Source organism: Nomascus leucogenys, chromosome 19, assembly GCF_006542625.1.
Source record: "Nomascus leucogenys isolate Asia chromosome 19, Asia_NLE_v1, whole genome shotgun sequence".
Classification (NCBI taxonomy): domain Eukaryota; kingdom Metazoa; phylum Chordata; class Mammalia; order Primates; family Hylobatidae; genus Nomascus; species Nomascus leucogenys.
The window spans coordinates 73,718,614-73,745,843 of NC_044399.1; the positions used below are offsets into that span (position 1 = coordinate 73,718,614).

The window sequence follows — 27,230 nt, forward strand, 5'->3', positions numbered from 1 at the left end:
GGATTACAGGTGTGAGCCACTGAGTCCGGCCAGTTTCTTTATTTTTAAAATGAATTAATACATAAGGAATGTATAAAAAGCGCATGGCCAGGCACGGTGGTTGATGCCTATTATCCCAGTACTTTGGGAGGCCAAAGTGAGAAGATCACTTGAAGCCACGAGTTTGACACCAGCCTGGGCAACACAGGGATGACCCCATCTCTCCAAAAAATTTTTAAAAATTAGCCAGGCATGGTGGTGCATGCCTGTAGTCCCAGCTACTTGGGAGAGTGAGGCAGGAGGATCACTGGAGCCTAGGAGATCGAGGCTGCAGTGAGCTGTGATCACACCACTGCACTCCAGCCTGAGCAACAGAGTGAGACCCTCTCAAAAAAATCTCAACAAAAAAAAGCACATGGGTTATAGTAAACACTCAAGTAAATGTTAGCTATTATGTGTATGTTTATATGTACATTTGATCATGTATAGAAAATGTATGAATTAACCCAGAAGAACATGGAAGAGGGCAGGACCAGACTGTACTCAGAAGCAAGCAGCTTAAAAAGTGTCACTCATTATTTAAAAAATGTAAATTCAAACCACAATTTACCATTTTCTTCTCGGCATGGTTTTGCAAATATATCAGTGATTAAAGAATTGCACTGATATGAGATGATGGGGTAATCCTTGGCCACTGGGTTCTTTGGAAGGTGACATATGATTTTCACGTTAGGTAATATGCCAACGACATAACAGTTTGAGGGAGACACATTTGACACGTGCTTGAAAACCCACTCATGACACTGATGAACTACAAAAGGATCTGGAAGGAGATTTCAAGGAAGATTTGTGTTTCTAGGGCCAGAGTACCAAGCGTATTTCTGTTAGATATTTTAAATGACTCTTTTTTTCCCTTTGTGAAAGGGATGTCATATAATCAACTCTGGTTTCCCCTACAGAAAGCCCTGGAGATCTAACTAGAAGTCCAGAGATGGATAAACTCAAGTCAGTAGCAAAGTGCTATGCTTATATAGAAACATCCTCCAACTCTGCAGACATTGACAAGATGACAAATGGAGAAACCTCATCCTACTGGCAGTCAGATGGCAGTGCCTGTTCACACTGGATTCGGTGGGTGGTATATAATACTTTTTTATTTTTTTAAATTTTGGAATGTTTTCTTCTTAACTGCCTACTCTTTGTGTTTTAAGTGGCTGTCTATGAAGATGCTTTAAGAATCAAGTAAAATGAATCATGTAAGATCATGTAACCTGGCTTATATATTCATAAACAGATAATTTCCCTGGTATTTTAAAGGAGGAAATAACATTTGATTAATTTTAGATTAGTACTGATTTCATATCTTTTTTCACTAGTTTCTCAGGAAAATTAATACCACAAAGAGCAAGTACTTACATGTGATTGTATTTTGAAATATCCTTTCTCTACTTTTTTTTTTTTTTAAGACAGGATCTTATTTTTGTCACCCGGGCTGGAGTGCAGTGGTGCAGTCATAGCTCACTGTAACCTCAGACTCCTGGGTTCAAGCAGTCTTCCTGCCTCAGTCTCAGTAGCTGGGATTTAGGCAGGCACCAGCATACCTTGCTAATTTCTTTATACTTTTTTGTAGAAATGGGGCCTCACTACATTGCCCAGGCTTGTCTCAAACTCCTAGCCTTAATCCTCCTACCTTGGCCTCCCAAAGTGTTGGGATTATAGGCGTGAGCCACTGCACCCGGTCGCTCTCTATACTTTTTTTTTTTTTTTTTTTTTGAGATGGAGCCTTGCTCTGACGCCCAGGCTGGAGTGCAGTGGCATGATCTCTGTTCACTGCAACCTCCATCTCCAAGGCTCAAGCGATTCTCCTGCCTCAGCCTTCTGAGTAGCTGGGATTAAAGGTGCCTACCACCACACTCAGCTAATTTTTGTATTTTTAGTAGAGACAGGGTTTCACCATGTTGGCAGGCTGGTCTCAAGCTCCCGACTTCCCAAAGTGCTGGGATTACAGGCATGAGCCACCGTGCCTGGCCTCTTTCTATACATTTTTGAAATTCACTGTATGTAACTGAGTTGGTCACTTTAGGAGAAGAAATGGTATGGTCAGGAATCCTGGAGTGGAGCTGATGATAATAAACAGTGGTATTTCTGGAAGCTCTGAAGCTGTTATTGAAATTTTTACCTCTCCCCTCAGAAAACAGGCTAATTCCAATGGGAAGAATTAAGTGCCAGAAATAATAGTATTGTTTTCTCTTAGAGGACACATTTGACCGTTAGACATCTAATTTATAGATGAGAGAATACACTCAGTTTTTTGTATGCAGTTTACAATTAGCTTTTTTACCAGGTAAAGGGATTTTGTTAGAATGTTCATATTGTTCTTTCTTCCTGTACAAATAGCTAAAAAGGAATAATAAGATTAATCTTGAACTGAAAGGTCTTTTAAAAATGTGGGAAAGTCAAGGTCAGAAGGACTTTGAAACTCATAGCCAGCATTTCAAGTTAGTTGCTGTTAGGAAAACCAGTCTTTGGGTATATCAAATGTAAGCTCTTTGAGATGGGACTTCTGGATCCTGTCAGTTCTTGACTCCTATAAACATTTGTAATTTCTGCTTTTTGTGTTTTCCAGTTTAAAAATGAAGCCAGATGTTGTGCTTAGGCACCTGTCCATTGCAGTGGCTGCCACTGACCAGAGCTACATGCCACAGCAGGTGACAGTAGCTGTGGGGAGGAATGCCAGCGATCTTCAGGAAGTCCGAGATGTGCACATCCCCAGCAATGTCACTGGCTATGTGACGCTGCTGGAAAATGCCAACGTCAGTCAGCTCTGTAAGTCCAGCAGAACTGAGGGGTTAGGGAAAAGCAAGGGAGTAATATTTTTTACTTTGAAGTGAAGAGGCTGTTAGTTTTTGAGATTCGGTTTGCTTCTTAGGGCGTATACAAAAGTGGTCATTATTTCATTCATTAAGTGTTGTAGAAATTATAGAAAAGCGTCAGGGCATGCTCACTCACGCCTGTAATCCCAGCACTTTGGGAGGCCAAGGCAGGTGGATCACTTGAGATAAGGAGTTCGAAAACAGCCTGGCCAACATGGTGAAACCCCATCTCTACTAAAAATACAAAAATTATCCAGGCGTGGGGGTGGGCACCTGTAATCCCAGCCACTTGCGGGGCTAAGCAGAAGAATCGCTTGAACCCAGGAGGCTACGGCTGCAGTGAGCTGAGATCATGCCACTGCACTCCAGCCTGGGTGACAGAGCAAGACTCCATCTCAAACCAAAAAAAAGAAAGAAAGAAATTATAGAAGAGCAGTGAAATCATTTTTTTCATTAAAAACAAAACAAAAAACATATATATATATATATATATTTAGACAGGAACTCTTTTTGTCACCCAGGCTGGAGTGCAGTGGTACAGTCATAGCTCATTGTAACCTCAGACTCCTGGGTTCAAGCAGTCTTCCTGCCTCAGTCTCAGTAGCTGGAATTTAGACATGCACCACCATGCCTGGCTAATTTCTTTACACTTTTTTGTAGAAATGGGGCCTCACTGCGTTGCCCAGATTGATCTCAAACTCCTGGCCTTTACCCTCCTACCTTGGCCTCCCAAAATGTTGGGAATATAAATATATATATATAAACCTATATATATAGATAAAATCATATATATATAAAATATGTTTTTATATGTGTTTATACATATTTATATATTATGTATGCTTATATGTGTAATATATATGTTTTTTCTATATATTTTTTTTTCTTTTTTTTTTTTTTTTGAGACAGAGCCTCGCATTGTCACCTGGACTGGAGTGCAGTGGTGCAATTGCAGCTCACTGCAACCTCCACCTCTGGGGTTCACGCAATTCTCCTGCCTCAGCCTCCCGAGTAGCTGGGGTTACAGGCGCACACCACCACACCCGCCTAATTTTCTGTATTTTTAGTAGAGATGGGGTTTCACTATGTCGGACAGACTGGTCTCGAACTCCTAACCTCATGATCCGCCCGCCTCAGCCTTCCACAGTGCTGGGATTACAGGCATGAGTCACTGTGCTGGCCCATTAAAAATATGTTATTCCCATTTTCTTATTGGAAAATTAGAAAAATATAAACAAAAATACTCAAATCCTACTACCCAGGAATTGTTACTGTGACTGCCTTGGTGTGGATCCTTGCAGACCTTTCCGTGTGTTTGTGTATGTGTGTGTGTAAGTGTGGGTATGGTTTACATGCACACACATATATGCACACATATATACACACCTTTTTTCCTAAAAAAGAGCTGTATCTGTTCCCATATATCTATACATATCTTTTTACAAAAATGTTGATAGTCTTTGCATGTTCTTTTGTAATTTTTTAGAGTGTATTATAGTCACGAACACCCTTATTTAGTGTTGTAAAAATATGCCGTAATTGGCCGGGTGCAGTGGCTCACACCTCCAATCCCAGCACTTTGGGAGGCTGAGACATGCAGATCACTTGAGGTCAGGAGTTCTAGACCAGCCTGGCCAACATGGTGAAACCCTCTCTGTACCAAATACAAAAATTAGCCGGGTGTGGTGGCGCATGCCTGTAATCCCAGCTACTTGGGAGGCTGAGGCAGGAGAATCACTTGAACCCGGGAGGCAGAGGTTGCAGTGATCTGAGATTGTGCCATTGCACTCCTCCAGCCTGGGTAACAGAGCAAGACTCCATCTCAAAAAAAAAAAAAAAAAAAAAAAGCCATAATTTTAACCCACCCCTCATTCTTGGACATTTAGGTTGTTTCCAATTTTATGCCATTATAACCTTGCTTTACACATAGCATTTTGGAAATAATCACAATTCTATGATTGCTTTCCGGGCTTATTTCATTCAGGGAGCTGGAATGCTTCATGTTTTATCTCATTTCTTCTAATGCTTTCCTGGGCCAAAAGAAGTATTCTTTGCCCAAAGGAACTGAGGCCTAGGGAGGTAGAGTCTTTGTGTCTCACCCCTAGGCAAATAAGTAGTTAGGCCTGTGGATTAGAAGCTTCCTGTCTTATATTGTGATCTTTTCTCTAAGTTGTGTCCTTTTTAACTTCTTACCTTCTCTCCTCCGACCCAAATAAGAAATTGTGACATCTCTTAAAAGTGAGTCATGTCTGTGTCATCTGTTTGGATTTGATTATTAAAAATAAATTCTCACAATTGCTTGTAAGCCAGCCACTGTTCTATAACTTAATCCAAATTTCAGAATCCTAGGAAGAATTCTAGAAATGTTCTTACCATGTATTCAGACAGGCTTGTTTTAAAATGTTCTTTGTGTAGTTTTTTCAGGACTCCTAAGTTCCTAAGAAGTTTTGTTGTAAAGACTTAAACCACCCTTAATTTTACATATTATTATTATGATTTCTTAGATTTGTCAAAGCTTTTTGACAAATTATATACCAGTTCCATTGCACATGCTATTTATTTCTGTCATCAAAGTGTACCTTCAGAATTTTCTTTTCAAAATGTCTATTACTATTTTGCTTTTTGTTGGGAGCCCAGCATTTGCCTAAAGAAGTTAATCCAATACTGAATTTTTTGTTTGTGCTCGACAGATGTCCAGATTAACATAAAGCGTTGTCTTAGTGATGGCTGCGACACTAGAATTCATGGTCTCAGGGCTGTTGGCTTTCAGAGAGTTAAGAAGTCTGGGGTCTCAGTCTCAGATGCTTCTGCAATATGGTATTGGTCTCTGCTGACATCTCTGGTGACGGCTTCTATGGAGACAAATCCCGCCTTTGTCCAGACAGTGCTGCACAATACTCAGTAAGTCATTCTCTCTATGTTCCAGCCCCCTCAACATGCCCTTATTCTCCCGTCATCCTTTAGGGCGTATCACTGAGCAGCCTTCCGTCATTAATCGTTGTGGCTCAGTCAGCTCGGCCTCAGGTGCCCTAGTGTTTCCTGTTCGTGCCTCTCAGCTCCACAGTGTTTCTCTCTTTGATTGACGTTCTGACTTTACAGACTGAAAAAGTGCCCAATCCACCTTCCTGCTCCTCCTCACACAGTTCCTACAGTGTTCTTCATCAGCTCACTAAGTGGACCAGTCTTGTGAGGAGGTCACTTATGCTGTGCCTGTTCCTTGTCCATTGGGAAATAATTGCTCATGTTTATATAGGATTTGATGTTGGATAAAGCACTTTCAGATGCAGTCTATTATTTTACCTACTGACACTGAAATGTACCTGTGAAAATTACCCCATTTTATAGATGCAGATGTTGTGACCTTTCCTGAACTCACATGACCAGGCTGCAGTAATGGATCAGTTGAGGGCTCTTTCCACGAATGAGTGAAATCTTTTTAGGGGTACTAAAGTAGTTTGTTTTGAAATGTGGAGTACTTTTGAAAAAAATCATTAGGGCAAAAAGACCAAGTAGTAACATATAAGACAAATACAACCAGCTATAGCAGCACTGAAATATTAGTATTGTGTAGATTCAGTAACTGATAATAGGTACCTATAGTGTAGGCGGTGAGAGTATCAGCCAAAAAGAGATTGCTAATATTTTGTTCTCTAGACATCTTTTGAGATTTGTTAACACTATTGAGTAAAACTGTTAGCAAATAACACTGCTGCTCTGAAGGGTAATAGTTGGCCATACCTTGTTCTTTCTTCCTGTTGTAACATGTATTCTCACTAAATTATTTCATACTGAGAGAAGCATTGCAAGTTTACATTTAACAAATAATTTTTATTTCTTCCTCAGTCATTAGAGAGTAATTTGCCAGCCTGTGCCCCGTCGTTCCTGCTACTTTAGTGTGTATTTCCTGTAAACAAGAACATTTACTGACAACCATTGAAATCAGGAAGTCCACATTGGTGTACATTGCTATGTTGCCACCATCTCATCCTTAGACTCCCTTCAAGTTTTGCACGTTGCCCCAGTCACGCCCCTTACAGCAAAAGGATCCAGCGAAATACTCTGCATTTCATTGTCAGATCTCTTTAGTTTCCTTCATTCTGAAACAATTCCTCAGTATTTCCTTGACCCTGATACTTTTGAAAATTACAGGTCAGTTATTTTGAAGAGTGTCCTTCAGTTCTGGTTTATTTGATGTTTCATCGTGATCAGATTGAGGTTTTGTTACCTGTCTCTAGCAAGAATGTCATAGAAGTGATGCTTTGTTCTCATTGCATCCCGTCGGGTTGCACACAACTTCAGATAGTCCTCATTCTAGTGCAGTCTTGTTAACTTTGATCACTTGATTAAAGTGGTTTTTGCCAGACTTTTCCATTATAAAATAAGTATTTTTCACTTCATAATTAATAAATATGTTGAAGGCGGTACTTTGAGACTATGTAAATATCTCATTCCTCATCAAACCTTTTATTAGTGGATTCCTGTTTTATGTACTAGATTATAGTCAGCCACAGTTTTGATGCTTATATTATCCTGGAGCTGGCTGGTGGCAACCCGTTCAGTCTGGCTCATGTGTCCTTTTGACATGTCCCGTTATTCTTAGAATGCTTCCATATGTTCTGACACAAGATATTCCAGGCTTATCTTGAATGTTCCCTGCGTTAGTCTTGGAATCAGCCATTTTTCTGAATCAGGGGCTCTTTAGATGGAGATCCGCCCACCTCAGCCTCCCAAAGTGCAGAGATTACAGGCATGAGCCACCATGCCCGGCCTGTTTCTTTATTTGTGACTCCCTTCTCTGATACTAAGAAACTTGCTTCCCATCATCCTTGATACATTTTTGTACTTACTCAGTTTGCCTCTATGTAACCAGTGTCCCATTGCCCTGCCCTTGCATGGACACCCTCCCTATCCCATTCCTTCTCCGGCATCTTTTGCAGAGCTGCTGCTGTGGCCACCCTTGCACAGATACCCTTCTTCCGTGAGTTCCTATACCCTGTGCCAGGCCACCCTTCTTGCCCTACTTGGTGCCTGCATTCCGTATCGGGCCGTACCTTTGTGAAGACACCTTCCTCACCCTGCTCAGGCTCTAAAACCTCACTGTAGGCCACCATGACTACTCCCCCGTACTACCCAGACACATACAAATGCATACGTTGCACAGCCCCATCTTACGGACTGGATTTTCAGGAAAAGGAAGAGGTTTCTATATTATTTTTTTGAAGATGTGGCAAGTGGTTGAAGAATGGACAGATTTTAAAGTTTGTGTCCCTGCTCAGTTTTACTAGTTCATCTGCAATGATATTTTCATGCACTAAAAGATGAGTGATCTAAATCTATTTTAAAATTAAAGATTTATTGAAAAAAATATAAATGAGGAAAAATAGGTAAGGAAAAGAATATTTTGGGACGGAAGTGTTTGCCTATATCAGTGGAAATAAATTCAGTAAATGATTGCATGCTACTTGTGTGCATTAGACCTCACTGATCAGCTGCATCTGTGTGTAGCTGCCATGTTTGTGCAACCCCAAAACGGCTCATTGTGTAGACAGGAACAGAACTAGGGCAGAGTGCGAGCCGACACAGTGTTAGCTTTGCTGTATTGTCTCTATTTTGAAATGTAGAAATGAAATTGTTCAGAGATTTTCACATTAAGTGACTATCAGTTGTAGAATTTTGAGTTATTTTTGATACATTCACAGAATACCTTGAAATTTTTCATGGTACACTCACTCACCTAGCACAGTTGCTGGCACACAGTAGGTCTCAGAAGTCATTTGTTGTGTAAATTTTTGATGACTGCTAATCTAGAGGAGGTAAAGCTGTTGGGGGATTCAGAAAGATAAATGTAAGTGAAGACAAGAAAAGGGAAACATTAAAACAGACATTAAGGTGGAAAGGCCAAGAAACATGGCAGGAATGGAGACGGTGATGTGCTGATCTGTTTAAGAGAACATAAAATTCATGACACATCTTTAGATACCATAGATCTTCAGATCCTAGGTATAAAAATTTTTTTTTTCCCTGTTGCTGCTGAACAAATTATAAAATAAATTTTCTACTGAACCTCAAGCTGCTCTGCCTCTTGGGTCAGTTTTTCTAGTACTACTTAACATGAAAGCTGGATTCCAGAGAGTTGAATAAGTTTTATTCAACAGAGGAGGCAGAACTCCTAAAAGAAAGAAAGAAAGAAACAAACAAACAAACACAAAACCCTATTAAACTATTTAGCACTGTGACTCCTGGGCAAAAAGGGATAGTTTAGGCCGGGCACGGTGGCTTATGCCTGTAATCCTAGCACTTTGGGAGGACGAGGTAGGTGGATCACGAGGTCAGGAGTTCAAGCCCAGCCTGGCCAAGATGGTGAAACCCCGTCTCTACTAAAAATACAAAAAAATTAGCCAGGCGTGGTGGCGGGCTCCTGTAATCCTAGCTACTCAGGAAGCTGAGGCAGGAGAATCGCTTGAACCTGGGAGGCGGAGGTTGCAGGGAGCCGAGATCACGTCACTGCACTCTAGCCTGGGTGACAGAGCGAGAATCCGTCTCAAAAAAAAAGAAGGACCAGTTTATGTTGTGTGCCAGCTTCTCTGTGGGAACACTGTCTGTTTATAAGAGATTAGTCAAAACAAGCTTCTAACAGTTTATTTTTTGTCTAAATTTGGTCTGGTTTTGTTCTGATTACATTTTACGTTTTCCTCTTCTAGGAAGGCGCTGCGGCACATGCCTCCACTCTCTCTCTCACCAGGATCTACAGATTTCTCAACTTTCCTCTCTCCTAATGTGCTGGAAGAAGTGGACAGTTTCCTCATAAGGATAACTAGGTAAAATCAAGGCTGATGAGGGTAAACTCTGTGAGGAGTGGAGTGCATATATGCTTGTTAAGTCTTTAAAAAATATATATTAATCTTTTAACAATCACCACTAAAAATGGTTGCTTTTTAGCAGCTAAAGAGAAAGTGACATAATAGTTCACTCATCTAAACTCCATTATTTAGCAGTATCACCTGACCTGAAGAATTGGGGAGGTTGGCGAGGAGTGTTTCAGGGCCCAAGGGGAGTAGTCCTGTGATTCTGATAGAACAGGTGTCTCAAAGTCCAACTGGCATAGCCTTCCCTCAGAACCTGCTGACCTTCACATGCAGGTCCAGGGAGCCTGATTACCTATAGAACTGGGAAAGGGCGCCTGGATAGCTTGATAGAAGAAACCACTTTGTGTGGGGATACTCACTTCTGCCTCAGAGAGCCCTGAGGACATTACTGCATTAGAGGACAAACCAGTCCCTGAGCCATCTAGACAGTTTTTAACTTCAGTATAATGTGTTTAAATTAAAGGCAAAGAAGTGTAATTCAGTGTGATACATTTTTTGTGCTTCAGACATAAACCCTCAACTCTCTGGTCAAGCCAGCTCATTACCCAAGGCTTCTTAATAGCAGAGGCTTATTACAGTAGCTTATTGGTATTATTTAATATTTAAAGATTAAAGATTATAGAAGTGAGGCTTTCATTCCCTGGCTCTCTGGATTGATTTAATTTTTCCTTAGGTTGTCTTAAGGATTTTGAAAAATATTTCGGATAAACCTGTAGAAAGCACATGGCAGGTTAATGTTACTTGTGGTGTTCACTTACATGGGGTTTGAGCTACCTGGATTTTTTCATGTTTTTAAGAAGTGAAAAGTTTTTGCTCTTTGCTTATAGCTGCTGTTCTACCCCAGAGGTAGAACTGACTCTTCTGGCTTTTGCTCTCGCAAGAGGAAGTGTTGCCAAAGTGATGAGCTCTCTATGCACCATCACTGACCATCTGGACACACAGTATGATGCCTCATCCCTCATCTTGTCCATGGCATCAGTCAGACAGAACCTGCTCCTCAAATATGGTAAATATGGTAAAACATGGGGGTGATAGAAATGTCAACAGTGGACAAATCATAAAGCCGTTCTTTGCCATGTGACCTCCTGGTATCTTCTCATCTTTTTGGGTTGTTATAGTTACACCATGATTCCTGGATGAACGTGTCCTTTGAGTATCAGACCTTACTAGGATTGGCAGGGAGAAGGGGGATTTTGGTTCATTTATGTGATGGCGGTATCACCAGAAGAGGACACTTGAGTGTCCACAAGGCTGTACTCCCACGATCTGCTTGCAAAATTACTCAGGTCTGGTGGCCATTTGAACACAGCCATCTTTGGTGAAGTACCAAAGTGTCTCATTGTGTAGGCCAAGAGGGTTGGAGTAGTTCTTGCCTGTTGGAGGGAGGAAGCTAGCCAAGATACGGTGCAAAGGGATCTTTGTCTTAGAGTGCATCCCTCTGCATTCCCGTGATAGCTGCTCTGAAGTATTTGGACACCTGTCTGCCACTGCTTCCCCCTCTTGGGCCTAGCAGTAATTCATATGAGCACTTTTCTACTAAACCAGGATGGGGCCTTATCCTTCTCAACACAGGAGCCCATAAAGTTACTCCTAAAAGACTGCAGTGCAGCACTTCCTCTTGTGAGTGCAGCCTTCCTGGACTCCACAATATACGGTATTGGGATATTTCTACCATTTTATTTATTTATTTATTTATTTTGAGAGAGAGTGTCTTGCTGTGTTGCACAGATTGGAGTGCAGTGGCATGATCACGGCTCACTGCAGTCTTGACGTCCCAGGCTCAAGTGATCCTCCTGCGTCACTCTCCCGAGTACGTGGGACCACAGGTGCATGCCAGCATATCTGGTTAATTTTTTAAAATTTTTTGTAGAGATTGGGTCTCACCATGTTGCCAAAGCTGGTCTTGAACTCCTAGGCTGAAGCAGTCCTCCCACCTTGGCCTCTTAAAATCCTGGGACTACAGGCGTGAGCCACCACACCTGGCCTCTGCCGTGACATTTCTACCTTTGTCTTAATATGACTGACTTAATGGCTTCTTTTTATGTTTATGTTTATTTTTATTTTTATTTATTTATTTATTTTGAGACGGAGTCCTGCTCTGTTGCCCAGGTTGGAGTGCAGTGGCATAATCTCAGCCCACTGCAACCTCCACCTCCCAGGTTCAAGTGATCCTCTCGCCTCAGCCTTCTGACTAGCTGGGACTATAGGCATGGGCCACCACACCTGGCTAATTACAAAAATTTTTTTTTTTAGAAATGAGCTCTCCCCATGTTGACCAGGCTGGTCTCAAACTCCTGGACTCAAGCAATCCTCCCACCTCAGCTTCCCAAAGTGCTGGGATTTAGAGGCATGAGTCACAACGCCCAGCCTGTTTAATTTTTTTTTCCTCTTGCCTGTTTAAATTTTTAAGTTAGACAATTGATGTCCTGTAAATCTAGTTTCCTCCTTAAATTTTGAAAGGTTATTTTCTTGGGTGGTTGGGGGTTGCACTGGTGAACAGCGCAGAGCAGCCATGGCTGGATAGAAGGGATGGTAGGTAGTGTCTGGAAGCTGGATAGAATTTAGATTAATGGTTGTCCGGGCAGGGAGAAGTGGATAGGAAGGAATGGGGTAATGTTCTAGTTCTAGGTCATATCATAGGTGAACAGGTATTCATTGTATTATTAAAAGGGAAACATTTTCAGATCATCATAGCAAAAGTTGATTTATATGTATATATAAATATATGTTTTTTTGCCAAAGCCAAGTGTTCTGAAAAAGTTGGTTTTTCTAATTCTTGAAACAGAAATTTTGCCTGAAGAGATGATTTAAAGAAACGAGACCTAAAATATTTTATATTTAAATGCAATTGTAATAAAGTTAATTATTGGCTCCAAAACAGTATCTTAGGAATCACCCCCCCAAATATGTTCAATCTGTGTTATCGACCTATATCTTATAATGTCCTTTTTTCAGAACAATGAATTGTTCTAGAAAGCTGTCCTTGGAATCACTCAGGGACATAGCTGTACTTTGTCTTTTTCAGGAAAGCACAAAGGGATGATGCCAACTTTTGTCTAATATCACTGCTCTATTTCAGCTTTTAAACAGGGAGATTTTTATTTAGCAGTCCGGGTAGCCACAGGACTCTATTTCCACAGATAGGCGTGCTGGTTTCCAGTTCTTCATATTTTGGCTTACAGCTTGCTCTTCTTTTCTTTGGTCAGGTAAACCTCTCCAGTTGACTCTTCAGGCATGTGATGTCAAAGGAAAAGAAGATAAGTCTGGACCCGAAAACCTCCTTGTTGAACCATGGACAAGGGATGGTGAGTGGTGGGTCTGTCTGTTTCTAGTGTGCTTGGTAGACAGGAGTCAGCTGTGTGAAAGCACACTCCGGGCTTTGAAATGTTTGAGGCGTGCAGTCTTCAACTTTAGATTGTTTCTGAGTTGGCAGTGGTTCCTGAACAATTTGTGTGGTTTAGTTGTAATCTGTCTAGGTGTCAATGACCTATAACAACTTAGAAGTATTTGAGAGCCTGAGGTTTTGAAAAGCAAGGATTTTTTCTCTGGGAATATAAAAAGTTACTATTTTTTAAAATTATTTTTTCAGTTCCAATTGTCTTTCCATTGTGTTATCTTCAGGTAGCAGGAAACTCAGCGGATAAATAGCACTTTACTACTGACTGAAAACATAGTTTAAGAAGGGTATTTCCAGGCCGGGTGCGGTGGCTCACACCTGTAATCCCAGTGCTTTGGGAGTCCGAGGCGGGAGGATCACTTGAGGCCAGGAGTTCAAGACAAGCCTGGCCAACATGGTGAAACCCCATCTCTAATAAAAAACTACAAAAATTAGCTGTTGTGGTGGCAGGGCACCTGTAATTCCAGCTACTTGGAAGGCTGAGGCATGAGAATCACTTGAACCTGGGAGGTAGAGGTTGCAGTGAACTGAGATCCCGCCACTGCCTTCCAGCCTGGGTGACAGAGCGAGACTCTGTTTCAAAAAAACAAAACAAAATAAAGAAGGGTACTTCCAGACACAGCTGATCTAGTATTTGCGTGTCTAGAGGAAGCCTCACTCTTTTCCTAGTGTCAACATAATAATTGCTGATGTGCTTTTCAGCTTTGCTGGAGGCTCTTTCCTTATCTCGTGATAAGGTGTTTGTGAGTCGCTCTCATTCGTCTTGTTGGCCGCCTTGTTATTGTCCTCTGTGTCCCTTTTTTCCTCACTGGACTGATTTGAATCTTGCTGATTCACTAGAGAAAGTGGAATGTTCCAGCAATGAACAGACATTGAAAGGGACTAGCCTTGCTCTTTGTGTCTGGTTCTCCTTGGCTTTCCTTTCAGCAATGAGTCCTCGTATATTCTCAGTGGTTGCCTCTTCTCTGTCCTGTTTCCCGTATTCATTCTCAGCACTGGTGGAGTCCAGACCCTAGGAGAACATGGGTTTCCCAGCTGCACCTCCCCTCCTCAATGCTCCTCTTCAGCAGTAGATGCTTAAACCAAATTGTTTCCCTATGGTCTTCCCTGAGCAGATCAGCCTCTGCAGACACGTTTTCTTTACTGCATCCATCTCCAGCCACACTGAAGGCCATGGCCGGCTGTGAGGCTCCTGCCATCCAAAGTGGGTGGGGCTGGGAGGAGGTGGTGTTAGCTCCTTGTCCCTTTTCCTTCCCCTCACCCAAGAAAGCCAAGACCACCCTTCCAAAGGCCCTCTGCATTTTTCCTTCACTTGCTGAAGATTTGGAATTTTTGTTCCTGGTGCATGTGAGGAAGTGGATTTTTTATTTCTTTATTTTTATTTTTTTTTGAGACGAAGTCTCACTCTGTCGCCCAGGCTGGAGTGCAGTGGCGTGATCTTGGCTCACTGTAACCTCTGCCTCCCAGGTTCAAGCCATTCTCCTGCCTCAGCCTTCTGAGTAGCTGAGACTACAGGTGCATGCCACCACGCCCGGCTAATTTCTTGTATTTTTAGTAAAGATGGGGTTTCACCATGTTAGCCGGGATGGTCTCGACCTCATGACCTCGTGAGCCACCGCGCCCAGCTGGATGTGGACTTTTAACACTGTTCACGGGCATTTCTCCTGGTAGTAGATTTTGCCAGCTCTTGTGCCTGGTCTGATTTGAATATTTTGTTATTTTCTCTGTGTCTTTTACCTACCTAGTTCTCCTTCCTGCTTTTTCCCCTCCTTAGATTGAGTGGATTTTAAAAATGTAGCTTAGTTTGTGGATTTGTTATTTTTGCCATGTGCCTGAGAAGCACACGGGTGGGATGTGAATGGGTGTGGGGAGCACTGGGTTCCTCCTGCTCACTCCCTTCAGCCATCACTATCTATTGCTTGTAATTCAGGGTTGATGTCGGTCTTTCTTGCTGCACTGCAAAAAGTAACCCTTAAGGGACAGACAAGAGGAAAGTACTCATGGCCAGAACTGTTGGGTTTGGGGGTGATTATTTCTTCCCCTTATCAGAGTAAAAGCTCTTCTCATGGGTACACGTCTGATTCTCCAGCTGTGGGGAAGTACCACTTTTGGACAAGTGTCACTGCAGGGCCCACAGAATGCCCAGAGAACTCAAATGCTGATACTTCAGGGGGCTAACATTCCTGGCAGTCACCACTGTCACTTGATCAGGTATTTTAAAGGAATACTGGGTGCTACTGATAGGAACAGAAGTGGTAGATGTATTAAATCCTTTAAATCTGATTGGTTATTTTTTTTTCCCTGTTATCTAAAAAGAATAAATTTGGCAGGTGGAGGGCAGGGTGTCAAAACTTGTAGATTTAAAATATCACAGTTCAGCCGGGTGCAGTGGCTCACACCTGTAATCCCAGCAATTTGGGAGGCCGAAGCAGGCAGATCACCTGAGGTCAGGAGTTCGAGACCAGCCTGGCCAACATGGTGAAACCCCATCTCTACTAACAGTACAAAAACTAGCCAGGCGTGGTGGCAGACACTTGTAGTCCCAGCTACTCGGGAGGCTGAGGCAGGAGAATTGCTTGAACCTGGGAGGTGGAGGTTGCAGTGAGCTGAGATTGCACCATTGCACTCCCATCTGGGTGACAAGAGCAAAACTCTGTCTCAAAAAAAAAAAAAAAAAAAAAATCACAGTCAAATCTGTGAGCTAGGCTGGACACAGTGGCTCATGCCTGTAACCCCGACACTTTGGGAGGCAGAGGTGGGAGGATTGCCTGAGGCCAACAGTTTGAGACCAGCCTGGGTAACATAGTGAGACTCAGTCACTACAAAAAATAACAAAAAATTAGCTGGGCATGGTGGTGTTTTCCTGTGGGCCTGCTTAGGCTGAGGCAGGAGGATTGTTACAGCCCAGGAGTTTACGGCCATAGCGAGTTATGATTGCACCACTGCACTCCAGCCTGGGCAGTAGAGCGAGACCCTGTGTCTAAAAAACAAAAGTGAAAAATGAAAAAAAAAACACATGAGCTGGTTTCTTAACCAAGAAAAGGAAGCACAGAAGTTTTATTTATTTTTTTAAGGTTTTGTTTTTGTTTTGCCTTTCTGAAAAAATGTCATTGCATATTTGGTGGCAGTGTTATTTTAAAAGAGTCTATCTGATTCTGTTGACTTAAATTATTGCTTCTGCCACTACATTGAGACTAATTAAAATTGCTGATTTATCACTTAACTTTTAGACAATACTTTAGCCTTTACATAGATTTCTTTTAAATAGAGACATCCAGGCCTCTGGGAAAAGGTGACAGTTCAATAATTGGTGTAGTTTTTAGTATTACTGTCAGTGGAGTTGTGTGAATTTTTGGTAATATGGATTCTTAAAATTTCCCGTAGAATTGCTCTTTCATAGAACTAGATCATAGAGCTTCTGTATGAATTAGAAAAGGTTCCTTCGGATTTAATTTTCTTAGTTTTGGTGACACATTTTGCACGTTGTCTTTATAAATTTTTGTTTTCTTGAACTCCATGTAATGAAATAGGAAGCATGAAATTGGTTTTAGTCGTGTAATTTTGATAGGCAGAATTGTTGAGAACAATTCAGAGTCCCAGAAAAAAAAGCTTATTTAATGCTGAGTTATATCATTTACAGAAGTTTGAAAGAGAAAGGCAACCTTGGGTCTAGCAGAAGACTTTTTCGTGAGTCGTTAAAGGATAATTACCAACAATCAAAAAAGGAAAATAGTGACTGTCATACAGATATAAGTGAACACATTCATACTTTTAATTTATTTACTTTAATTTGTTTATTTATTCATTCATTCATTTGAGACAGGGTCTCATTCTACTGCCCAGACTGGAGTGTAGTGCTGTGATGATAGCTCACTGCAACCTCCACCTCCCAGGCTCAAGCAATCCTCCCACCCTGGCCTCCCAGGTGGCTAGGATTGCAGGTGTGCACCATCGTGCCCGGCTGATTTTTTTTTTTTTTTTTAAGATGGAGTCTCAACTCTGTCACCCAGGCTGGCTGGAGTGCAATGGTGCGATCTCGGCTTACTGCAACCTTTGCCTCCCGGGTTCAAGCGATTCTTCTGTCTCATCCTCCTGAGTAGCTGGGATTACAGGTGTGTACCACCATGCCCAGCAAATTTTGTGTTTTTAGTAAAGACAGGATTTTCACCATGTTGGCCAGGCTGGTCTCGAACTCCTGACCTCAAGTGAACTGCCTGCCTCAGCCTCCCAAAGTGCTGGGATTATAGGCGTGAGCCACCACACCCGCCTTGATTTTTTTTTTTTTTTTTTTTTTTTTTTTTTGGTAGAAATGGGGTCTCACCATGCTGCCCAGGCTGGTTTTGAACTCCTGGGCTCAAGTGATCCACTGGCCTCAGCCTCCCAAAGTGCTGGGATTACAGGCATGAGCTACTGCGCCTGGCCCAGGCTTTTTATTTAGCTCATTCATTAATGAGGGAACCAGTAAGATGTTACAAACAGTTCTAAGAATTCATAAAATACATATAGACTAATAGGAATGCTAAAATTAATTTACAAATAAGTAGAATATTGATCAGTATCCATAAGGAATAATCAGCAACATTTCCACAGAACACAATGTTCTGTGGACAAGAATCATATGCATCACTACCAGTGTTCTGCAACTTATAGAATTGGTAAAATAGCTTAGAGACCATAAAAGACAGAGACGATCCAAAGAGCGTGGTGGCTAGGACACCCAGTGATTCTTTTTTTTTTTTTTTCCATTTCAAAGCCTTTCATAAACTTTCCTGACAAAGTGTTGTAGAAGCTAACTGATCCTCTTCTCAGCCACTAAGCCAGTAGGCTTTATCAGCCCAGCCAGCCATCAGCCATGGTTGTAGGTGTGGCTCAGGAAGATGATTGATTGTCCAGTCTTTTGTCGCTTTGGCTTAAATGTTTTATAAACATTTATTTTCTTTTTCTTTTTCCTTTTTTTTTTTTTGAGACGGAGCCTCACTCTGTTGCCCAGGCTGGAGTGCAGTGGCACAATCTCCAAGGTCCGCCTCCCAGGTTCATGCCATTCTCCTGCCTCAGCCTCCCGAGTAGCTGGGACTACAGGCGCCCACCACCACGCCCAGCTAATATTTTGTATTTTTAGTGGAGGGTGGGGTTTCACCTTGTTAGCCAGGATGGTCTCGATCTCCTGACCTCGTGATCTGCCTGCCTTGGCCTCCCAAAGTGCTGGGATTACAGGCATGAGCCACCACGCCTGGCCTAAACATTTATTTTCTTATTGTTACCTCAGAGCAGGGCTCCCTGTGAGGTGGAGGGGATTGTGCCCCGAGAAAGTCGAACCTGCTCAGTTCTCTGCTTACCTTGGGGTTTATCATTGGGGTTGCCTCTGTCCAAAGAGGAAATTTTTCTCTAATTTTCATGAAGATATCAGACCAGTTACCCCCCCATACCTCAGAGGATATGGTTTGTTTTTGTTGATCTTAGTTCTTAGGGCTATAAAAATGGGTGAGTTCCCTAACTTGAGTTTTTCCTTTTTTCAGGTTTTCTTACAGAGACTGGAAAAACCAGAGCCAGCACTATTTTTTCTACCGGAACTGAATCTGCCTTCCAAGTTACACAGATAAGAATTATGGTAATTCTCGTGCTACCTTCTTTAAGCAATGTTACTACTTTTGTTTTGTTTTTAATTTTTGTGGGTACATAGTAGGTATATATATTTGTGGGGTACAAGAGATGTTTTGATACAGGCATGCAATGTGAAATTATCATACGGAGAATGAGGATGAGCTATCCATCCCCTTAGGCATTTAGTCTTTGTGTTATAAACAATCCAGTTACACTGTTTTAGTTATTTTTCCATGTACAATTAGGTTATCATTGAATATTACCTTTTATTACATTTCAGAAGTCCACGTCATTGGTGTTTTGCTTTTTTTTTTTTTTTTTTTAAGTCAGTCAGACCTATGGCTGACCATGTCATTGGTTTTTCATTGAACGTTTAATGATTATTTACTCTGTGTCAGGCGTATAGCAGAGGGCAGGGACAGAAAGATGGACAGATTGTAAAGTCTTTGAAATGGTGAGAATACAAGGATTGAGAAAGTTAAGGAACATTTCTTGGGAAACAGCTTTCTTATTTTTTCAGGGCTTAATATATTTGAAATATTGTTCATTGGTCTCGTTTTGTTTTAACCTGTTTGAATTTAACCATTCTGGAAACAAAATGGCCACAGAACTTTTGCCCCTTTGATAGACTTCATCCTAATCTCTGTTTCCAGGTTCGACGTGGTGGCATTGGTGCCCAGTGTGGGTTGGTATTTGCCTATAACTCATCTTCTGATAAATTTTGTGCAGAAGAACACTTCAAAAGGTTTGAAAAATATGACAAATGGAAGCTTCAGGAGCTCAGGCAATTTGTAAAAAGCAGGTAAGAAGGTAAAAAAAATCTTTGTAGAACAAAGATCTACAGAACAAAAATCTTTGTAGTTAATAAGAATGCATTCATGCTCACTGGTGAACTATGCTTGCTTGTCTTTATAGAAAAGTTGTCGCTAATCCATCTCAGTGGCCATAAGCTTTCATTGCTTTCTAGCAGCATATCTGAAGATGTGTATGTTAATTTGTTCATAGCATGTTACTCAGTCCCTTTTGTGACCAGAGGCACACATCTTCACAATGGCTGGGTAATGATCTATCTGTGCCTGAATTGTGGACAGCCTGTAGTCTTCAGCTGTTGCCCCAACCTCCCTTCTCCCATTTCTGCTTTTAACAAAAATATTTATTAAGTACCTACTATGTGCCAGGCCTGATGCTAGGTGCTGAAGATACCGTAATGAGGAAATTGGCTCCGTTCTTGCTTTATATGGCTTACTGTTTAGCTCAGAAGACAGGTAAGAAAACTTGAAGTATCAACAGTGTTATGAATGTTCTGTAGGGGAGAAAGGGAGCTGTGGGGACACAGGGCAGAGCAGCCCTCCTGATCAGAGACATCTTTCTGGAGCAAGTGTTGTTATGCTGTTTATGAAGGATGAGTTGGAGTTGATCGGCCACTGGAAGGAGAATTTCCTAAGCAGAGAGGGCAGCTTCATGGGCCCAGAGGTGAAGCATGGCACATTGAAGGAACGGGCAGGTCCCACGTTTTTGAGGGATACTCAGAGGGAGGGTGGTGAGAGATGCATCTGGAGAGCTGGGAAAGGGCAGGGCATTCAGGGCTTTGTCTCTGTTTCAGGGTTTAGACAGTATCCTTAAAGCATCGTGTGAGGGGAAATGGCGGGGGAATGTGTTGAGGCATTTCCAGAAGCGAGGGGCTCAAATGCATGTTGTAGAAGCACTGCTCAGGATCATGTTGTGGGTAGTGTGGACTGGAGGAGAGCAAGTCTGGAGGCAGCTGGGTTGGGAGGAGGTTGTCACTTACTGCCTAGGAAGCCAGTGGGTGACCCCTGCTGGAGCAGCAGCAGCAGTGGAGAGATGTAGACCAAGAGACCACTAGGAGAGAGAAGCGACAGGACCTGGTGATTGACTGAATGTGGAGCAGGAAAGGGAAAAAAGCTTCATCGGCAGTGAATCCTGGCTTTTGGCTTGAGCAGGTGGGGAAATTGGTAGTGCCTTTCTTACCCTGGGGAAGAACAGGTTTGTGGGGAAGATAATGAGCTCAGATTTTGTTCTGTTGAATTTGAAGTTCTGAGAAACCTTTGAGGTGTTTGGTAGCCAATGGATAAACAGGTCAGGAGCCAGGAAGAGAAGTTTGTGCTGAAGATACAGATATGAGAGGCATTTAAATGATAATTTAAAATGTAGAAATAGGCCAAGTGCAGTGGCTCATGCATGTAATCCCAGCATTTTAGTAGGCCAAGGTAGGTGGATTTTGAGCCCAGGGGATTGAGACCAGCCTGGGTCTCACATAGTGAGACCCCCGTCTCTAAAAAAAAAACCGTAAAAATTAGCTGGCCATGGTATTGCATGCCTGTAGTCCCAGCTGCTTGGAAGGCTGAGGCGGGAGGATCCCTTGAGCCCTGGAGGTTGAGGCTGCAGTGAACTATCTTCACGCCACTGCACTCCTGCCTGGGTGACAGAGTGAGATCCTGCCTCAAAAATAAATAAATAAATAAATAAAATGTAGAAATGGAAGAGATCATTCTGCAAGAATGTGTGAACTGGGAAGAGAAGAGAACTTAGGTCAACATGAGACACACGAGGCTTTAAGGGGCAACAAGGAAAACTCAGCCAGACAAGCAGCAGGAAAGCCAGGGCCTCATGAAGGAAAGCTGTGTCCTCATGAAGCCAAGGGAAAATAATGTTTGAGGGAACGGGCAGTGGTGTCAGATGTTACCCAGAAGTCAGAAGGTAAAGTCTAAAAGTGGATCTGTCAGATGTAGCCACTGGTGCCCCCTTGGAGAAGGTTACCTCCCTTATTGTTACTAGTGAGTTAAAATTCAAGAAGCTAAGACAAGAAAAAAAAAAAAACTCAAGGAGCTGAAACCCTGAACTTGCCTACATTATTTCATGGGTAGTGGATTGATGGTGTTAATAGAAGCCTTTCAATACCATCCATTGCAGTACTACTTGAGCTTCAGTGTGCATACACATCAGCCAGGGAATTTGTGAAAATGCACATTCTGATTCAAGCACTCTGGATGGGGTCTGAGACTGATTCCTAACAGGCTCTTGGGTGATTCTGGTGTTACCTGTCTGTGGACCATACTTGAAATCGTAAGGATCTAGAATAATTCGCTCTTCTTGCTGCAATTCCTTTAGCAGCATTCCTGACAAAGATTCGATCAGCCTCTCTACAATACTGTTGATGGAAAACTCACCACGTATCAGGCACTTCAGTAATCAGAATTTGTTCAGTCGAAATCCACATTTGTAATGTCTCTTCGGTGGTCTTCATTTCAGCCCTCTAATGAATTTGAACAAATGTCCTTCACTCCTAAAATCTCCCTTCCGTTACACGTGTATGCCTTTTTAAACACAGCTTTTCTTTTTAAATAATGGCTAGAGATGCCACTGGGTTTCAAGCAGCTATGTGCTACTCTTGGGACAAATTAAAATAGGTCAGTTCCCCTAAACCTGCTGTTAAACAAGGTCTTTTACATCTTATACAGGATGATTTTTTTTTAACCTAAATACAGGCCTATTCACCACTCCCTTAATGATTTTAGCTCCTGATTCCAGCCTGAATGACTCTTAAATCCTGATTTTGTTGGCCTACATATTCACCAGTCCCTCTCCAGTTTGGAAATCAAAATATTAATGTGCATGCATTTTCTTTTTGTCTTTTTTTTGGTCATGTCGTCCTGGTCAGGCGTTGGTCAGTCAGCATGCTCCAGGGTCAGCAGTTGGTGCTGTGCCTACGTAAGAGGACTAGTACTCACCTCTCTTCCATCTTGCCTACTGTGTAGTGCAGAGTAGGGAACACGATTGCTTCTCTCTGTTCTCTGACACCCTGCCAGCTTTCTGTATCTCGAAGGTTTCCTTGACAACTCCCAAAGAGTAGATTAAAAAATCTTCAAGCTTATGATATTGATGAAACTCATTGACATGGTTTTGGGTTAAGAGAATACTGTTTCCCATTAGGGTTAACTGTGTCATGAAAGGTTTATGCCAAGAAAGACTTACCTTCAGAAGGGACATTTTGCTGGGCACTGTGGCTCACGCCTGTAATCCTAGCACTTTGGAAGGCCGAGGTGGGTGGATCACTTGAGGTCAGGACTTGAGGTCAGAAACCAGCCTGGCCAGGATGGTGAAACCCCGTCTATACTAAAAATAGAAAAAAAAATTAGCCAAGTGTGGTGGTGGGCGCCTGTAATCCCAGCTACTTGGGAAGCTGAGGCAGGAGAATCTTTTGAACCTGGGAGGTGGAGGTTGCAGTGAGCCAAGATTGTGCCACTGCACTCCAGCCTGGGACAGAGCAAGACTCCATCTCAAAAAAAAAAAAAAAAAAGAAGGGACATGTTTTCTCTTTGTTATAGAACCTACTTTGGATTGTCTTCTTGCCATAATTCCCTCTTTTGGTAGTTTTACCCATATAAAATACTGATGTGTCGCCACCTTGGTAGCTATATCACAGACTGAATAAAGTTTTAGGAATGTTACTTGAAAAAACTGCTCTTTTTCTCCTTCATATATATATATATATATATATATATATATATATATATATATTTGAGGTGGAGTTTTGCTCTTGTTGCCCAGGCTGGAGTGTGGTGGCGCAATCTTGGTTCACTGCAACCTCCGCCTTCTGGGTTCAAGCGATTCCCCTGCCTCAGCCTCCTGAGTAGCTGGGATTACAGGCATGCGCCACCATGCCTGGCTAATTTTGTATTTTTAGTAGAGACAGAGTTTCTTCATGTTGGTCAGGCTGATGTCGAATTCCTGACCTCAGGTGATCTGCCTGCCTCAGCCTCCCAAAGTGCTGAGATTACAGGTGTGAGCCACCGTGCCTGGCCTTATTTTTATATTTTTTTGAGATGGAGTCTTGCTCTGTCACCCAGGCTGGAGTGCAATGGCGTGATCTCAGCTCACTGCAACCTCTGCCTCCCGGGTTCAAGTGATTCCCCTGCCTCAGCCTCCCGAGTAGTGAGATTACAGGTGTGTACCACCACGCCTGGCTAATTTTTTGTATTTTTAGTAGAGACGGGGTTCACCATGTTTACCAGGCTGGTCTCAAACTCCTGACCTCAAGTGATCCACCCGCCTCAACCTCCTAAAGTGCTTACAGGCGTGAGCCATCATGCCTGGCACGTCTTAGTTATTTAATTCCTGAAAAGGGAGTAGCATTTAAGTATTCAGCTTTTAAAAAGAAGTGGCATACAGTTGTATCTCTTCAGCATCAAGGCCAGAATGTTTTTCTGAAAGGACTTCTTAAGAAACAGACAAGAATACGTAGGCCTATGAAGGCTGGGGTTTTTGTTTTTTGGAGCTCCAGGATGTGAAAACCCTCAGACGTTTACCCATTAGCTATTGCAAGTGGCCCAAACCTCAGGCTGGTCATAAACATGTTAGCCAGACCTAGGGAAAGAAAACCAAGCCTGCCTCTTTTCTGGCATCTTCCAGAAGTACATGCCAGCTGTTGCATTGGACCTTATTCCTGAGTGTCTCATCCATGATGCCCGACTTTCTGTCTCATTCTTCAGATGAGCCAATTATCTGGAGAAGCAAACTTTCTCCTTAGTTCCCAGATTATATTTGGGGCTGATGTAGTTCCCAGTTCATAGAGAAGGAGACTGAGCCGTGGAAAGGCAATACTACCAACTGTCTCATGTGCTCACAGGGTACCAGGTACCATACTCAGCTCTCGATTGTTCACTGACAGGCTACAGATACAAGTTACATGCCACTTAGATGATACCTTATTTGTTAGGCCCTTGAGAAGTTTCAAAATAAGAAAATGTTTTGTGAATACTCTTGTCTTTACAGGATTGGTTGCTCATCTGATGACCTTGGAGAGGATGATCCTATTGGCTGGTTTGAACTGGAAGAAGAATGGGATGAAGCAGATGTGAAGCTGCAACAGTGCAGGGTTGCCAAAGTAAGCATTCGTGAGTCGTTTGCCCACTCCCCTCCTTTTATTCTGTGTTGAATAGTGATTGTGTATCAGTCCTGTGCCAATGCTGGAACCCCAGAGGCGAATCTACCTTCAGGGAGTTCTTACTCTGTGAGAGAGACAGATGTGTAAGACAGTGTGATACAAGCTATGATAAAAGGAGAAACAGGGGCTGTTGGCAACCAGGGGAAAAATATTGAACTCGAAAGCTTCTCCGGAAAGGTGGTGTGATGCCACATGTTGATTAAGTTATCATCTTTAGCCAGGCTGCAATGTGTGGAGGAAGGCATCTCAGGCTGAGAGAATAGTGAGAACACAGACATCAACTCAAGAGAGATGTGTTTCCATAGGAAGGACCAATCATTATTTGGCTATTTAATTTTTTTCTTCCTTGGATGTAAATCTCAGGCTTAAATAAGAGAATTAGGAACTCTCTTAAGGGCACATAATAGTAGGTGCTCAGTAAATATTTACGCAGTTGAGTAGTGTGTTCTGAAAGGCCCTTAACAAAGAGCTCTCGCTGTAAGAAGCAGGTAGTTTGCATGAAAGTTGGGTTTGGAAAATGGCCCTAGATTGGAGTAGACAGGACTGTTTTCCGGGGTTTCTAGCTTAGGGGTTGCATATGTCATTCGGAGGCTTTGAGGTGGAGAGCATTGACTGTCTTCGTCATATATCTTATTTCTATTTCAAAATGACTGCCACAGAGCAAACGTACTTTGCCTCATCCTCTCTTTTCTGGTTTTTGCCTCAAAGAGGGAGTAATGATGCAATTTTCCTTACTGTAATCTACCCAAACCTGACTTTATTCAACATTTGTATTGTCTTTTTTTTCTGTGTACTGTAAATGCTGGACTTACATTTTGTGTCCCTAGTGCTGAGCATAGTGTTTCCTAATAAATTAGGAAAATCATAGGAAAACCTTCCCGGAAAGGCCTTTTTCCCTCTTTCATCAGTATTCAAGGATTCTGAGTTCTTCTTTTGAAATCTCTCTTGTCCTGTCCAGTATTTGATGGTGAAGTTCCTTTGCACCCGTCAGGAGTCAGCAGAGCGCTTGGGAGTGCAAGGCTTGAGCATCAGTGGGTACCTCCGGCCTGCAAGAACAGAAGCAGAACAGAGCATCACCTGTGCGCACTGCAGAAAGGACACAGAGGAGAGTGTCTGTGGGGCCACGCTGCTCCTCAGGACCCTTCAGTTTATCCAGCAGCTCGCCCATGACCTGGTAGGGCTTCCTCAGTTGTTAGACGGCATTCCTTTAGGAAAAGTGAATGACAGTATTCAGAGAAATGAACACCAACTGATAAAGCCTGGCCCTGCGGAAGCCAATAGGACAGGCATTGTACTGCTGCAGGGACATGAAAAGCTGAGGAAAGTGAGCTGTTGGGCATTCATGGCATGAGTCAGTGAAGTGGCCTGTGAGTCAGTGAGTGGCCTGTGGCCATCATTGTGGCTTCTCCCAAAGTAGACCTACAGACACATCTTCAAGAGCCCTGGCCGTGGCTGCCATGGGGAAACAAACAGAACAGAGTTCATGGGATTTGCATCTTCTTTAAGTCCTAGAAGAATTATAACTGAAGTCTAGGTGAATTCTCATTATTTACTGAAAATACGAAAATAATGGCAGGATTTCGAATCAAAAATGATTTTTTGATTTCTAACTTTTTTGATACTGACTGTTATAGTCAGTAATATAACACAGTGACAACTCACTCAAAGGAAGATTCTTACAGCCATCACCACAGCCTTGGGAGTTCAGTGGATGGGGCCCTCGCATGTGTAGTGTACAGCAGTGTTCACTCTTGATCCCCATTCTGCCTCAGGGCACATTCAGAGGCTGGTGACTCAGTTCATATAAGGTTTGTTTGGTCTTTGTTATTCAGACCTCCTATCACAATAGAAAAGAGCAAATAAGAAGGAGATGCCTGGAAATAACAGACATGCTTACGGAAGGATTGATGCCTTTTAGCCCACACACGGGGAAGGCGTCAGTATATTGTTGTACAGTCCTGGACAGTGATCATCCAGGAAAGACTGGCTTATGTGCTGGGTTAGGAAGTCAGGAGTGTTCATGGATACGTGTGTGTGTGTGTGTGCGTGTGTGTGTGTGTATATATATATACACTTATATACATACGTACATACATATAACACACACATATTTTAGAAAGTTTCAAACCAAAAATAGTTGTTGGCAAACCTTTTTGTAGTTAAGAGTAAGCATCAGTAATATGAAAGTCTCACTCATGTAGAGCCACCTCATCCCTTTACAATTAGAAGTAAATGAGGCATTATAGTATTTCTCTAAATGCATTTTTCAATTTTATTTATTCTGATCTTTATAATTTTTTAGGTGCAGCAGAAGGAAAGTGGCTTAAAATATAAATCTTTTCTGGACTTCGCGGGTCTTGATTTGCAGATCTTCTGGAATTTTTACAGTAAATTAAAGCAAAAGTAGGTCAGAACTTGTTATAAGGTGATAATCTCATAAACTGAAAACACTGAGTTTTGCTATTCTAAGTGGATTTTTTTTTCCTAATTTTTTTTACTTCCTACCAGTGTTTATGGTTTGATTTAAAAGATATGGTTATTATTGAAAA

At 42.2% G+C, this 27,230-nt stretch overlaps 1 protein-coding gene and 1 non-coding gene across 5 annotated transcripts in view; one reads left to right on the forward strand and one right to left on the reverse strand.

Annotated features, from left to right (window-relative positions):
* The window catches only part of ZZEF1 (zinc finger ZZ-type and EF-hand domain containing 1), a 136,151-nt gene that overhangs the window by 26,276 nt on the left and 82,645 nt on the right, over positions 1-27,230 (forward strand). For all 4 annotated transcript variants that reach the window (XR_004026947.1, XM_030799531.1, XM_030799532.1 and 1 more), the window contains exons 4-14: positions 939-1,110; positions 2,606-2,805; positions 5,543-5,753; positions 9,554-9,670; positions 10,546-10,724; positions 12,925-13,023; positions 18,632-18,723; positions 19,370-19,518; positions 24,510-24,621; positions 25,640-25,855; positions 26,984-27,084. Coding sequence is in view for 3 of the 4 variants with exons in the window: in XM_030799531.1 (XP_030655391.1) it covers positions 939-1,110; positions 2,606-2,805; positions 5,543-5,753; positions 9,554-9,670; positions 10,546-10,724; positions 12,925-13,023; positions 18,632-18,723; positions 19,370-19,518; positions 24,510-24,621; positions 25,640-25,855; positions 26,984-27,084 (1,648 nt within the window). In the remaining variant the exon portion in view is untranslated. The remainder of the gene's footprint in view (positions 1-938; positions 1,111-2,605; positions 2,806-5,542; positions 5,754-9,553; positions 9,671-10,545; positions 10,725-12,924; positions 13,024-18,631; positions 18,724-19,369; positions 19,519-24,509; positions 24,622-25,639; positions 25,856-26,983; positions 27,085-27,230) is intronic.
* LOC115831659 lies at positions 702-802 on the reverse strand. Its single transcript, XR_004027178.1, has one exon. It is a non-coding gene; the product is annotated as a small nucleolar RNA U13 (small nucleolar RNA).